Raw genomic sequence first — 16,551 nt, 5'->3', positions numbered from 1 at the left:
AAGGAATGGAAATGAATGAAATGAATGGAATGTAACGACCCCAAACTGGTATTGGGTTCGCACGTTTAAGGCCCAAACAATAAAATTTGTAGAGCATGGGTGTTCAAGAACTAGATTAACTTTTTAAAGTAAAACGATTCAACCTCACGTTTATGGTGAATTAGAACCGATATAACAATTTGTTTTACTTTGAAAACAAGTACTGTTCTTTTGTTTCTAAGCTTTTTTCTTCTGAGTGTTCTTTGTGTCTTTTTTTATGTTCCGATCCTTTTCTGCATGCTTTTCTTTCATGTTATATACCGCCCTCTTCATACCATCTTCACCACACATGTGTAGGTTGGGTTTAGGGGATCTCTTTCTGTCCCATCTAACACCTTCTGGAATCTCCTACTAGCAGCTGTAAGACTGCTTCATCACTGTTCAGGCATCACTTCCACATTAATGCGGCTAGAGAGTTAGTTGAGATGCAATTAATGCGGAGGCAGCTATTGCCATAGATATTTGATTGCCATAGATATTTGTTTGCCTTCTCTCTCTTACCCTTGGTCCCTTATCCCACCTTTAGTGGTGACGTAGCTCCGAAGTACGTTTGTAACAAGATGGCGTTCTGATCGTCCTCGGACTTATATTGCCGAGAAGGATTTTGTCCTCAGACGAATACTAAACTCACCTTTCGTGATATTCACTCTTCCTTTCGTTTGGTTACCCCTTCAATCTGATATGGGCCTCCTCGGACAAGTTTGCATCCTCGGATGGGCCACAGGCCCAATTAACTTAACTTTAATAATTTTAGTGACTGACCGGCCCCCACAAAATACATTACTTTTTTTTTTTTTTTTTTTTTTAATAAGGAAAACCTATTGCCTATTTAATAAGAAAAAATATTTTCCCTCTACTCTAAGAAATAAACTTTTCTTCCACACAATATAGAAACTCAAATGCAACCAAGTAAATTTCCATTCTACGTTTAAAAATCAAAGTAACTAACCAAGTTATAATAAGTAATCCCGTAAAAATAAAAATAAAAGATATAATAAGAAACCGTTTCCCAAACCATTTAATCATAATAGCTAACGAACTAAATGGTTTAATTAATGAGAGTACTTATCTCCTTGCAATAAGTCGAAAGTCACAAAAATATTTATAAATATGAATATGGCAAGTTGTTATTGGTAGGGGGGAAAAACGAGGTCAATTGTGAGTTCAAATAAGAACCAGTAAAGATTGACCAACTCAACTTTTGTGAAAAATAGTGTTTATAACAGTATTCATTGGCTTGTCGTTAGACCCACTTCCCCCCCTAAACAACACTCATGCACACCCTAATATTTGATCCTAGCAATTCGAACATGAATACCCAAGTTTAATCATTTTTTTTTCTTGCAAATAACATATTGTACATCATATATGACCAGTAAAAATAGGAAAAATGAATATAGAGTTCTTAACTTTTTTTTGGTAAAAGATATTGTGGGGCGCAAATGATTTATGGGCCAGGCCCCTCTACCCAGGGAGAGTCCCAAGGCCCAGGCCGAGGAGGATTATGGCCCAAGTTCAACGAAATAGCCTTTGGGTACCGCCGAGGGTAGTTCAGTCCTCGGCAGACCCACAGTACCTCCAAAGGGAAGGGTAAAAACGGTATAGGATTGGAACATGGAAGAAAGATCTAAAATATCCAGGGAAAGCTGCTGTTATTGCCATTTAATGTTCTGAACCCGACAGAGCCGCATTCTTTGGCTTTTACAACTATCCCCAACGACTTTGGGTATGGGCTGATGGGACAAGTATCAGTCTTGGAAAAGTTGACCCTATACGTGGACGAAGGACAATGAACGCAAGGAGATATAAAAGGAAAGATAAGTAAACTAGAGAAGGGGTTGGGAAAAATGGCCAGAAACCAGAGCCTCCCAGCCCACCTCCAGGAGAAAGACTCCAGGGGTGTAGGAAAGCTTAAGTTCATACGAACACCGCGAAAAACCCACCGCCTATCGAACAAGGCCTAGCCTTTCAAACCCACGCTCTACAAATGATATTGTTAGGGGCCTTTTCACGTGCGAACCCGACACTGTTACGGTCCGCCACGAATCGCGTCCTTACAGATATGATCTGCCCAAAATGAAAGTAATATGTAATGTGGATAGAGGAGAATCCTCTACTGATTGAGTTAGTTATTACTCATGATGTAATGAATTTGTCATCTTCTTAATAAAGTTACAAGTTTTTCATCAAAAGTTTTTTTTTTTTTTTTTAGTTGAAGTCCCAAAATATCTTCTCAAAAAAAAAGTCACAAAATAAATAAACTTTTTAAAACGGGAAGTTATATTTTTTATATTACCCTTTATTTTAAATATATATATAAACAAAAATAAAAACAAATAAAATTCTTACTAAAAGGCATATGACTCATATCACCTCTAAATTCTATTATAAAGTAAGGACATTTCAGGAATATCATATCTTAACCTTTGCATTAATAAAAAATGAGGGATTATTAACGAAGAGCACTTATATAGGACACAATTCTGTGAAAGAAAAGCAAGAAAGAACAGATCAAAGTACAACTAAGGAGTTATATACAATTATACAAAGGCGGATTGATTGCAAACTTCGTCGCAATTAACAAGGCCATCCCATCCACCACAAAAGCTCTTGAAATTAATTTAGCTTAACGAAGTATTTTGTGATATCATAGTTGCAACTTAAACAACGACAGACAATGTGTCCAATCAACTAGATCAAGAATTATTACAATTTAAAAAAAGAAAAAATAAAAGCACACGAGTTTGACCCTTTAGCTTAATTGAAGTGACTAAAAATATGATAATTCTGGTATAAGATTAGGCTTAAGAATAAAGAAACACAATTCAAATGCAAAATGCGTGGAAGCCCCCCCATCCTCGTGCCAAATAAACTCATAGTAACCATGTCGGTGTCACGCACACGTATATTTTGACTAATCAATTGACAGAACAACTATAATTTGTATCTGTGACAACACCTATAAGTTATAGGTAACAGTCTAATGGAGAATACCAACTATAATTTGCATTCGAAGTTGAAGATTTTCCATTTCCAATGTAAACATGGGATTTATAGTCCTACTCCTAGATTATGAACCAAACTAGACTTTGCCGACATCAAAAATGCAAATTAAAGATAAAAACTTTTATCGGCTTGATTAGTGAGCTTTAAAATAGACCAATCAAATCCATCTAGTATTATATAATATCAAAATCACACCCAAAATTAACTGTAAGGTGGCTTTTTTTTTTTTTTTTAATTATATATTTTTGGGTAAGGTTGTAAGGTGGCTTACATATAAAAGCGCACAGTAAAGTTTAATCAAAACTTAACATGCATGTACAATTTAGTAGTATGGGAAATCATGGAGATATATATATGGTCTGGTTCTGTTCTGGACCAGTGGACCTCTAATTTTTTGAAATAAAGACAAAAGTGTGAAAAAGGTCACTGTATTCACCGAAAAAAAGAAAAAAGAAAAAGGTCACTGTACAAAGGCACATGGGGATGTATAACTTGTCATTGTATCTAATTAAAACAACGCCCAATAATTCTTGACGTGGAGGAGCTACAACCTCAATACATAGCATATTCTAGTGTCTAGAGGTGCAGGAGCTGGGTACCTTTCCAAATATCACTCTCAAAAATCAAACGCATAAAAATTTGAATAAACAATACTAGAAAGTTCTTGTGGTCATTGGTCATCCTTTCCCAGTCATTGGTCAAATTTACAAAGGAATCAGCCACCAAGTTGGAGAAAAGATAAGATAATCATGGTGAACAAGTGACTTGATCCACCTTTCTTTCTATTAAGAGATTTACAACTGTTTAAAATTGTTGAGTAAAAAAAATTTAAATTAAAAATTAATTACCGACTCAGTAATTTTAAACAAGTTAGAATCTTTTAATAGAATGGTGAACAAGTGAAATGATTCATCATGAGAACTGTATAATTTTTCACCAAGTTGGATCCAACCCCACAATATAGGAGAAAAAATTATACAGTTCTCTGGTGGATCACGTCACTTGTCTACTGTTCTGCTAAAAGATTCTCACTTGTTTAAAATTATTGAATTAGTCATCAATTTTTATTTAAATTTTTTTTTTAACTCAGCATTTTTAAATATATGAGAATTTTTTAGTGGAATAATAAATAGTGTCACTTGTCCACCGCAGTGACATTGTAATTTCTGGCATAGGAAAGACAAAGGACCAAAGAGTAGAGACAGATTCAACAAGGCAAGGCTCTAATTTCCACTAACTATCTGTCTTTGACTCTTGTTTTTTTTAACCCATTTTATTATTATTATTTTAGTCACCTTTTTAATATGAAAACACAAACAAACCAGCCCTCCACTTCACAGTTGTTCCTTTAACCTCTATAAATAGCAGACCACCCAACTGGCACTACACCATCCAATTCCAAACACACACAGCTTTTAGCTTTGCTTCTTTGCTTCCTACACAGCTTTTAGCTTTGCTTCATTGCTTCCTTCACAAAGAGAGAGAGAGAGAGAGATGGAGAACTTCCCAGTGATCAACTTGGAGAAACTAAATGGTGAGGAGAGAGGAGCAACCATGGAGATAATCAAAGATGCCTGTGAAAACTGGGGCTTCTTCGAGGTAGATACCATATCTTGAACCTAAGTTGTACCATTATTTATGTTGTTCACATTGTTTCCAATATATGGGTCAAACAATTTTGTGCGTTTCTTTGTCTCAAAATTGTAGTTAATAAATCATGGCATATCCCATGAACTAATGGACACCGTGGAGAGGATGACAAAGGAGCACTACCAGAAGTGTATGGAGCAAAGGTTCAAGGAACTTGTGGCAACCAAAGGTCTCGAGGGTGTTCAGACTGAGGTCAATGACTTGGATTGGGAGAGCACCTTCTTTTTGCGCCATCTTCCTCAATCCAATATATCTGAGATCCCAGATCTCCAAGATGAATACAGGTAATTCACTTAAGCATGCTTTTTGTACATCAACCATATATACTTATTACTTACTGTAGCACACACATATATATTTATATAGACTAGTCTAGTGGCTTCATTTACTATTTTTAGTACCAAAATTTTAATCTGTGTCATTTGTTCCCCAATAAACATATTGTTGAGATAATGGTCCCATATAAGTACTAGCTAGCTAGCTAGCTACATTTTGTACTCCCAACGGTTTATGCTACTATATGATTAATTTTTATTATTTCCTTCAGAATATTCCGAATGATACTAGAAGTACTTTTAAAACAAACTCCCAATTTAAATAAAAGGCATCCTTTTTTCTTTTTTTTTTTTTACACAAAAGGCTCTCTATCTCATAATTAATTATAATTACAACAGGAAGGTGATGAAGGAATTTGCATTAAAGTTGGAAAAATTAGCAGAGGAACTCCTAGACCTGTTATGTGAGAATCTTGGACTAGAGAAAGGTTACCTGAAAAAGGCATTCCATGGATCAAAGGGTCCAAATTTTGGCACCAAGGTTAGCAACTACCCTCCGTGTCCAAAGCCAGACCTTATAAAGGGTCTTCGTGCCCACACAGATGCTGGTGGGATCATCCTACTCTTCCAGGATGACAAGGTCAGTGGTCTCCAGCTACTCAAAGATGATCAGTGGATAGACGTGCCCCCTATGCGCCACTCCATTGTTATTAACCTTGGTGACCAAATTGAGGTATACTCTAATCTATCTATCTATATATATATATATATATATATATATATATATATATATATATATTACATGTCTTGCATCTAAAAATAAAAATAAGAGAGAATTCAGTTTAAAATTCTTTATCATCTATCGACAAAATTTTGGAGATATATCTAACGACTATATATGATGCTATATGTATATAAATATAAATATAGGTCATCACCAATGGGAAGTACAAGAGTGTGATGCACAGAGTGATAGCCCAAACAAATGGAAACAGAATGTCAATAGCTTCATTCTACAACCCTGGGGGTGATGCTGTTATATATCCAGCACCAACACTGGTGGAGAAAGAGGCAGATGAGAACAACAATTTGTACCCAAAATTTGTGTTTGAAGACTACATGAAGTTGTATGCTGGCCTCAAGTTCCAGGCCAAGGAGCCCAGATTTGAAGCCATGAAAGCCATAGAATCTAATGTTAATGTGGGTCCAATTGCAACAGCTTAATACCACATTTTAATTACAAGACTAAATTGTCCAAAAAAAAAAAAAATTACTAGAATAATAAAGTGTGTTGTCTGTTAAGTGTTAAGGCTAAGGCCGTGTGACACTCCTACAAGCTTTAAGTAGATACTATATAATTTATACATTTTATGAGCTCTTTAAAAAGCCAATTTCTTGGGAGGGTCTCTATTTGTTATTTGTAGAAAGCAACCGAAATTACCACCACCTAATATTATTTAATGAGAATGATGTTTTATTGTTTGTTACTCTCTCTCTCTCTCTCTCTCTCTCTCTCTCTCTCATGTGGTGATGGATGGATCACGACAAAAAGAATTTGATGATTCCCTTCAGAAACAAACTAAATTGTAGTTCACTTCTCTATGGAAGTCAATGTTAGGTGTTTTGTATTTCAAATTCACTGTTTTTAGTGTGTTACTCAAGAGAATTAGGGGTTGTTTGACATTATTGTTTAAACAACAGTTTTCAATGTTTAAACAACAATAATACTTTTGACATGTATTTTTATAATATTCAAATACGTATTTCTACAATACTGAAAACTAAACAATAATATTTAAACACTGCTACTAAATGGCCCCTTAACTGTTGGTGGTGTATGAGGCGTAATTGCAATTAAATATGAGATATAATTAGATGTAGAGTGTTTGGTAACACAATTGGATAGAAAATAGAGGTATAAATGCATTACTTGCCTGTTTTTCCAAAATTAGTCAAATTACTATTGTGTCCTTTTATAACTTATTTATTACTTTCTCTTTCTCTTTCTTTAACATACCAAATAAGCAAAAACACTTTTTTTCCCTTTTTCTCTCTATGCATCCAAATACAAGCTAGGTGGAAAGATACTTTGCTTTTTAATTAAAAACTATTGAGGTATACTTTCCACACCAAAAAGCAAAAAAAAAAAAAAAAAATAGAGTTCTTTTAAGACCGAATGAACAAGTCATATAAAACGAAAAAGACTTTTTTTTGACAGAAGTGATAGAATAAAACGAAAAAGACTTGACGTAGCTGGTGTTTGTGAAATTGTAAACTTATATATTTTATGCATAATTTTAAACTATAAAAATTTACAATTTAAACAATTTATTGATGGTATAGCTATTGATCATTAATTTTTTAGAAATTTTACAAGCATGGATGATATAAGAAGAAAATATAATCTAATAGTGGATTTGTCAAAATTCACTTCCAATAAAAAGATATTGTGTAAAGTTGTAACTTAAGGTTACAATTAATTTTGTAACTAAGCTTTATTCAAACTAGAATACATTCAATGTTAACAAAATCTTATAGCTTGTTTGGATGGAGGGGGAGTAAAGTAGAGGGAAGAAGAATAAGTTAAATTACTTATTTGGATGCTTTATAAGGGAGGAGGGGGAGGAATTTTGAGGGATTTGGAAAGATTCTAACTATTTCTAACCCCTTATTTTTAATTCTCTTAAATTGGAGAGATTGGAAAGGAGAGTAGAGCATAGAAATGCTTGACCAAATGAATTACCAAATTTTCCCTTACCATATTAACAAAATTACAAACTATGAAAAGAGTAATTATTCCCTTTTCCTTTACTTAATTTTAAAAACATCAAAACAAAGTGAAGGATAATCATTCTCCTCTACTCTCTTCCCTACTACTCTCCTCCCCTCCAAACTTCCAAACATAGCATTAATGAAAGAACATACGGTAAAATACAATGAAATACTTTGAGTTTTTTGTCTAAAAAAAAAAAATAAAAAAAAATACTCTGAGTTTTGGGATAACACCAAGCACATCCAAAACTTCTTAAAAGTTACCAATCTGGTCCATAAACATGAACGGCATTATACTCTGTTTGTGCACTCTTTTCCAAAGTGCAAAGCTATGTACTGTGATTTCTGCAAGAAGACTACAAAGTCAATTGCATTAACACCACAACATTCCTTGTTTCATCAACACCACACCAACAATTTTCATAGTTTTTTCTCTTAAAATAAAATTTTTTTTAAATATTAATAATCTTGTGTTTGGTAGCCAAGAAAATCAAAAGAAAAAGTTACATAAGTGTTCTCCATTTTGTGTTTAGTAGCCAAGAAAATCAAAAGTAAAATCCACGTAAATCAAAAGGACAAGCAATATAAAGTGTCATCTGCTCTTTAGACTCCTTTAGTTAGTGTTTGGTTGCCAAGAAAACCCAATGGAAAAACCTCATTGACTTCTCAAAGAAACCCAAGAAAACCCGAATGGCCTAAAGCCACCAGGTTAAAAATCAAACATCTAATAGCCACGTCGATCAAACCCAAATTCACTTATCCCATCGAAAATTGCTAACCCACCGCCATAGGATTTCCATTGACAAAATGGAGAGATGAGGGAAGAAGAAATGGGAGAAAGAAGATCCCTGAAGGCTAAGATTTGGCCAGACAAAGGAAAACAAAATAGAAAGATAAAGAGAGAATCGGTTGAGAATAGAGGAAAAAGAAAAGAAACAAGAGAGAGAGGTGTGATGTCGATGAAAAGAAAGGGAAAAAAATAAATGAATTAAATTGTCTGAAGAGTGCAAACGACGTGACCATTTGTGTTTAGGACCAAATTGATTATTTTTAATAAGTTTTGGATGTTCTTGGCAATACCCTAAGGTTGCATTTAGTTCAATGTAAATCGAATTCCAAGTGTAAAATGAATGCAAGGGAAAGTGAATTCTTGTAAGGAAAATGATTTTCGGTGTTCGGTAACATTCTAAAAATGCTATTTTCCTACAAATTTTTCACGTTTTCTTAGTCATTTTCTCAACATCCAAACAAATTTTATTACAGAAAATTTCAAAATATACACTTAATCCAACCAAAAATCAAAATAATAACATTGAGCAAGAGGAAGAAAGAGTGAGATCGGAGGGAGAAAGAGTGATAAATTGAGGGAAAGAGAACGGTGGTGCTTTAGGCGGTCAAGAACAAGAACGAGAACGGTGGCGCCGATGAGCTTTGGGTCAAGAATGAGAACGACGGTGAGCTTTGGTTCGCGATCTCGGCGGCGCCGATGAGCTTTGGGCTGAGAATGAGAATGGCGGTGAGCTTTGGGTCGCGATCTCGGCAGTGTCGATGACCTTTGGGTCGAGAACGAGAACGACGGTGATCTTTGGGTCATGATCTCGACGGTGCTTCAAGCGGCACGATCAACGCTTCAGCTTCTGGTGTGATCTCTTCTTGCTGTTTCTCTCTCTCTCTCTCTCTCTCTCTCTCTCTCTCTCTCTCTCTCTCTGATGCAGATTGGTTAAGGAATAATAAAATATTTTAATATTTTATGTTGTTTTCCTTTTTCTAGTTGAATTAGGATTTTAATTATTTTTCTTTTCTTAGTTAAATTGTTTTTCCTTTCTCAAGTAGAAGTAGGTTTATTATTTTTTTTCCTAAAAGGAGTAGAAGAAATTCTATTCTTATAAATACTCTTTATAAAGGGGTTGATTATTGATGTTATGCGTTGATTAATAAAAGTTTGTTAGAGATGTTGTCTCTATTATTTTGCCTACTAGCTAGTGTTTTTGTGGAACTTAGGTTTCGTGGAAGAGTTGTAGTAATTGTGTGTTACAGATTCTGCTTCTACACGCCTACGTTGCATCACTCTCTCTCTCTCTCTCTCTCTCTCTTGGTTCAAGTAGGTTGAAAATGGGTGTAATTAGTTTGAAGGTAAAATATAAGTGGAATTGATTTTACACCGAAAGGCTTGATATTTTACGGTCAACGGAAATCATTTTCTGTTTAACTGAATTTTTCAACCGTTCCCAAACACGCCCCGTGGTGTAAAATATTTTCCGGATTCCTTTTACTACCAAAACAAACGCAGCCTAAACCTTAGGATAAGTTACTGTATTTTACCCAATAACATGCACTAAATATTTGTTTCTTAATAAATTTTAAATCATTCATTTATCATAACTGAATTTGAAGTTATTTTAAATCATGAAAATAATCTATTATTGTTTCTAAACTAAATTTGCAGTAAGTTTCCTTTCAAGGTACAAAGTTAAGTTAAATAATTCTTTTAATAACATCTCATGACATCTATAAGATTTTGGGTTTAAAATCTCTTGCCAGCATTTTGGGACCACTTTCAAGGGATTCCTTTCTATAATAACTTGGTATGTATGATTGCGCATGTTTAAGGGAATATTTAGATACTCGAAGAGGTCTGGACAGAGATGAAGCCAGGACTTAGAGTCAGGGGAGGTGGCTATGCTAGTTGTGTGTCGCAGCTATGTTGTTGCTTAGTCACCGAGGTGTTTTTATTTTTATTTTTTTTAATACATGCGTCTGCTACTAGGTAATGACAAAATTATTTTGGGTGAAATTGATTTATTGGGCTTAATTTTTTTTTTTAGCTTTGCTATTGACAATTTTTGTTGTTGGGCAAATTTTTTGGGGCTTGTATATTTTGTTTTAGATTCTAGATCTATAAAAAAAATTTTAAAAAAAATATGGCTTTTAAAATGAGGAAAATGCTAAAATTACAATTTTTTTACAAATAGCTAATGTAGTAAGTGGTTATTGATAAGTAAAAAAGTTATATAAATGGTGGGCCCAGATGTGAACCAATAAAAATTTATTACCTCAATAATTTGTAAATTTTTTCTAGAAAAGTATGTGACCATAGCATTATTCTTAAAGGAATCGATGGTATTGTTAAAGGAGGTAAAGTGTAATTTTATAGAATAAAAATTGCTAAAATTATTACTACAAATATACTAATATTTTTTTAACCAAATGTTTTTTTGTGGGGTGCCGGGCGGGGGGAGGGGTGCATTGCCCCAAAGCCAATGAGTGGCTCCGTCCCTCGGTTTGGATAACCTTATATGTTAAAATAAATAAATAAATAAATAAAAAAACCTCAAATAATATTTAAATTAGTCCAATGATACTCTTAAAAAATAATAGAATTTGACAATTAGCGTAATAGTTATATAAGCAAGGTAGTTTTTTTTCTCAAATGTGTTTTTTTGTACATGTTTAATATCAAATTAGACAACTTTTACATACTCATTGAAGTTAAAAAAATATTATTTAGTAAATATACATACGTCAAAGTTGATAGTTTTATATACAATATATTTATAAATTATAAATTATGACTTACTCTAGTATCAAAACATAAAAGTTTATATATGTATATGTCCCCCCCCCCCCAAAAAAAAAAAAAAAACATAAAATCGTAACTCTGCCCATGGTATTACTTGAACCCAAAATTATTTTTAAAGGAAAAAGAAAAGTTTAAAAAGTGTATATGGGAATTTGGATCAACACGGGCTTGTAATTAGTAACTACCGACAAATAACCGGAACTTGGGCTTGATCCAGAATCCTTTGAACTTCAGACCATCAATGTCCTAATCTACTTTACTGATTGTGGGCTCAATTTAAGGGTAGTTCGGACGAGTCCTTATTGATTCACCAGCTTCAACTCCCATTGACCTTCTCCCTCGTCCAAAATATAAAGAACAAAAGGTGAAAAATGTCAATTTAGTCCTTACATTTTGATATCATAGTTAATTTGGTTTCTATATTTTGATAGCAGTTAATTTTCTTCTTGTTATTTTTAACTTGCAATCGATTCAGTCCCTACAGTTAACTCATTAACGAAAAATGCTTACATGGTAAACGGTGTGTATGCTTGACACATAGTAGCTTGCGTAAGATCTAAAAAAGGAAAAAAAATTTAATGGCTATTTAAAAAAATCCAACATCAGCATTTGTATATATTTTTAAAAATCTGAAATATAAATTTTGAAAAGAAAAAATTTTAATATCAAGATCACAATTTCTTTACTTTTTCTAGGAACCAAACACATCAACAATGTTTGTGGAGAAAATCTGTAATAATCTGTAAGCAACCAAAGTACCAAACACACCTCCAGTAGCAATTTGCTTGTTCATTTGAAAAGCTCGAGAAATTAACAAACAAAATTCAAACAGAGAGCCTCAATGGCGAAGAGAATGTTATGATCTTAGTGTCTCACATGAATTAAGTATAAGTTTAACCATGTGTTTATAAGCTCTTGGGCACCCCTCTCTTGTATTTAATTGTAAGTTTAACCATCAATGACAAATGACAAGCTCCAAAATGAGTAAAAAGAAAAACCTCAACCCCATCGGACAAAACATTAACCAAAACTATCATCGATTTTGAGAATAATAAGTAGTCAATCTATTCATCTTTGTGTCAGATTCAATGTGGCTGAGGCGAAGTTTTACTGTTGAGACTGACCGATCTGCTATAGCTGATGCCTATTTGCACCAAGAAATGGTTAAACTGCTCGTTTTTGGTTTCTCTCATCTGTGCAAATTTCTCTCTTTAAGCAATAGTGGCAGTGGAGCCACGAGCACCACCATAATCAAATCTAGACCCATGAGCATTGCTATAGCCCTACTAGTGGATCTAGGTTGCGACGGTTCTGGGTTTGCCATATGGGCTATTGGGTTAGATTTGGGTTGCAATGGATCTTAGTTGTACGAAAAAAAAAAATTTGTTTGATTGGTGAGAAAACATGGAACAGAGGAGATACAAGTTTTGATTTTAATGTATATGGAATAAACTATTTTTACCATCCAAGAAGAGCACTAGAAGCTCATTTCGCCGGCAAAAATAGCCGAATAGCACATTTTCGCAAATTATGTTGCAATCTATCACTATTTGGGAAATATATAAGAATCTACCACTTTTTGGATACTCGAGTTTGGTGAAATCAAGTTTTCCATGGTACTTGAGTTTATGAAACTCAAGTATCATGGAAAAATTTTCAAAATTTTTCAGAGTATATTTTTCAAAGAACTTGAGTTTTTGGAACTCAAGTTTCAAAAAAGTGGTAGATCCCTGCATATTTTCAAAACAGTGGTAAATTGCTAATATTTTTGCTAAATAGTGGTAGTGGGCCATTTTTGCCAGCCAAGAACAATAGTAGAACACAAGAATAGGGATGGCAATGGGGCGGGGCGGGGCTGAAGGATGAGATCTTCACCCCCACCCAGCATGGATTTTTCTTGCCCCATCCCCGCCCTGCCCCGCATGACAGGGAAAATTTCTTGCCCCATCCCCGCCCCTTAAGGCCCCGTGAAGCCCCGCTCTACACCGTAAAACTTTATTTCTTGTTAATTTTCCCTACAACTATTACCATTTTTTCAAATAAAATGACATGTTTCAATAATAAAAATATATTTGAAATTATAAATAAATTTATCCTATCAAATCAAACTAATTTTTAGCAAAAACTAAATAATATTATCTAAATGTTTAACAAGACAATATCCCCGACCCTCATCATCTTGTTCTCCAAAAATTAAAAAACAAAAACCCAGCTTGTAAAATAGATATGGATTTTAACAAGCATAAAGAAGCAGTGTTGTTAAGCAGCCAAATGCCTACACAAAATTACAAAAACAATGACAAAGACACATATTTAGAGCCATAGACCCGTACCTCATTAAAAAAAATTATATTATGTTCATGATGAAAAGTAAGTTGAGAAAGACCGTATGAATCATGAATGAAATCAGCAATTCAAAAGTATATAAATTTGTTTCTAATAAAGACAAAAAAAAAAAAAAAAAAAGTTAAAATTGGTACCTTATTTCCAACTTTACTAGAGAGAAAAAAGAGGTAGAGCCACATTAGGTATAATAAAATAAGCTGATGATATTTTTGTTTAAATAGTAGGGTTTTAGGGTACGATAAAATTCCAATTTAACCCTTATTAATGCAGGGAGGGAGGGGAGGGGTGGGGCGGGGTGGGTCTAAAAAGTGTAAACCCATCCCCGCCCCACCCCCGTGGTGTGGGTCTAAAATCTCGCCCCATCCCTGCCCCATCACCTTTGCGGGGCAGGGAAAACCCACACGGGGCGAAGCAGGGAGGGGCAGGTCAAGTGGGGCGGGGAAAAATTGCCATCCCTACACAAGAAGCTTGTTTGATAAGCTTGATGATTTTTTTTTTTTTTTTTTTTAATTCTTGTGTTTTTAACTTTTTGTTATTGGTTTTTATTCAAATGCTTAGGTGGCTTTTTAAATATTTAAAAATTTAATTTTATATTATTATGTTCTTCATGTGTGCGCCAACAATACAACTATTTGCCACGTGACATTTTCCGTTAGTGAGTTAACGGTAAGGACCAAATTGATTGTAACTTGAAAATAACAGAGACTAAATTGACCAATACTAAAATGTAGGGACAAATTGCTTGTAACCCCAAAATATAAAGACTAAAACGGTGTTTTCGCTAAAACAAAAACAAAAGAAAGAAGGATTGACTAACATTAAGATAGTCTCTCTCTTTTATTTTATTTTATTTTTATGGGTATTATTTTATTATATATATATATATATATATATATATATGAAATGGGTTCAGGTTACACCTGGTGTAACTTCACAAGAGTTACGCATTTTACGAACCATTGATTACTATTAGATCTAAGGGTCAAAAAACACTCATAGTAATATTATTATTACTCCCTAGAAATTAGTGATTTAGGCATTAACTCTTATTATTAAAGAAAAAAAAAAAAAAAACCACAGCATTAACTAATAGAGAAAGGCTGAGAGGAGAGAAAGGCTACGGCTTACCGGACTTCGTTGTCCAATTGCTTTGGTCTTTCCCGCTGCCGATATTACTGTCCTTGGCTGCGATTTGTGGTTTTTTAATCGCAACTGATATAAGTAGTGTACACACAAAAACCATACCTACGAAAGCCTAATAAATGGAAATTGTAATTCTAATGTTTTGATCAATGTATAACCAATTGGAAAACACTAAAGTGACTGAACAGTAAACACGATCAATTAAAGGGATGAATGGATCAAATCTAAGTGAAAACAAACAACAAAAATTATATAAATATACAGAGAGATTTTGGTTACTTGTTAGTGTGATTGGTGATCTTTTACAAGAGATAGAGAGGGGTTCAATTTCAAGGCTTCATGAAGAATCTTTAACAACAACAATAGGTACATATATGGAGGTCAAGAGCAATTCTAAATGGAGGAGTACAATTTATCACCGATTCCATTCAACGGTCTAGATTGTGCCTATTTATTTATTAGTTATTGTAGGAAACCATGAAACAGCGGTGGAAGCCAAGGATGGTGAGATCAACGGCAGGAACAACGAGCAATTGTGGGAGCAAAAGTCCGGTGAGCTCAACCTCTCTCTGTATCACCGTTGAATCCAAAATTTTCTCCCTCTCCATTGGTTTGGGCGTCTAGCTTTGGCGATCTAGTTTCACATGAGCTTCGTTAGTGAGTTTAAACGGCAAAGTAACAGATGTATTGATTAGGAAAAAGAAATACGGAAGAAGAAGATGATGATATGGAAGAAAAAAAAAAAAGTTAATGCTGTGATTTTTTTTTCTTTAATAATAATAATAAGAGTTAATGCCTAAATCACTAATTTCTAGGAAGTAATAATGACATTACTATGAGTGTTTTTTGACCCTAGATCTAATAGTAATCAATGGTTCATAAAAGGTGTAACTCTTGTGAAGTTACACCAGGTGTAACTTGAACCCATCTCTCTCTCTCTCTCTCTCTCTCTCTCTCTCTCTATATATATATATATATATATTTTTTTTTTTCATGGGTAAAGAAATCATAACTTTTCCAAATGTAACCTAGTCATAAGAAGGAAAGAAGATAACGTAACTTCCAGCTAAATGTAATCTTTAGCACTGCCTTTTTTTTTTTTCTTTTTTTCTTTTCTCTTTTGCGAAGAACATTTAAGGTTGACATTCAAAACATATAAAGACCCTTAACTCAATTGAAAATAGCAAGAATTCAAATCTTCACTCCCATTGCAAAAATTGAATTAAAAAGGAGGGCGGGGGGGGGGGGTTGCAAACCAAATATGATCTATAATGGGAGAAGATATTTGGTATCAAATGATACCATGTTAACGGTATCAAAATCCAATAAGTGTAAGACATGTTAGTAAAAAATAACTAATCCACTAATAAATGAAAGACATATGTTAGTGAAAAGTTATTTTTGCACACATGTCTCTCATTTATTGATTTGATATAAAATACTTTTTCTTATAATGGAGTGGTCCCGACCCAAGATGGAGAAGCTGAAAGGAGAGGAGTGGGATTCAATATAAACATGTTTAAGGTTTTCCACATAGAATTATCGCTGGTGACAAAAAAGTCACTTTGCCTTATTCTCTAGTGAATTAAAAAGAAGGGTGGGGGGTTGTAGACCAAATATGATCCATAATGGGAGAAGATATTCAAAACCCAATAAGTGTAAGACATGCCAGTAAAAAATAACTAATTCACTAACAAATGAAAGACATATGTTACTAGGAAGTTATTTTTGCATACATAT

The 16,551-nt window shown here is 33.9% G+C and overlaps 1 protein-coding gene across 1 annotated transcript; it reads left to right on the top strand.

Annotated features, from left to right (window-relative positions):
• The first annotated feature begins 4,396 nt into the window (after positions 1–4,396).
• On the top strand, positions 4,397–6,361 carry LOC115957349 (1-aminocyclopropane-1-carboxylate oxidase 1). The gene is made up of 4 exons (XM_031075570.1): positions 4,397–4,644; positions 4,753–4,979; positions 5,370–5,703; positions 5,901–6,361. Exons 1-4 carry the CDS (start codon positions 4,540–4,542, stop codon positions 6,192–6,194), a joined length of 960 nt encoding a protein of 319 aa, XP_030931430.1. The 5' UTR covers positions 4,397–4,539; the 3' UTR covers positions 6,195–6,361.
• The last annotated feature ends 10,190 nt before the right edge of the window (positions 6,362–16,551 follow it).

Source organism: Quercus lobata, chromosome 8, assembly GCF_001633185.2.
Source record: "Quercus lobata isolate SW786 chromosome 8, ValleyOak3.0 Primary Assembly, whole genome shotgun sequence".
In the NCBI taxonomy this organism is placed as follows: domain Eukaryota; kingdom Viridiplantae; phylum Streptophyta; class Magnoliopsida; order Fagales; family Fagaceae; genus Quercus; species Quercus lobata.
Note: the sequence above shows the minus strand (reverse complement) of the source record. Positions and strands in the feature narration are given on the sequence as shown.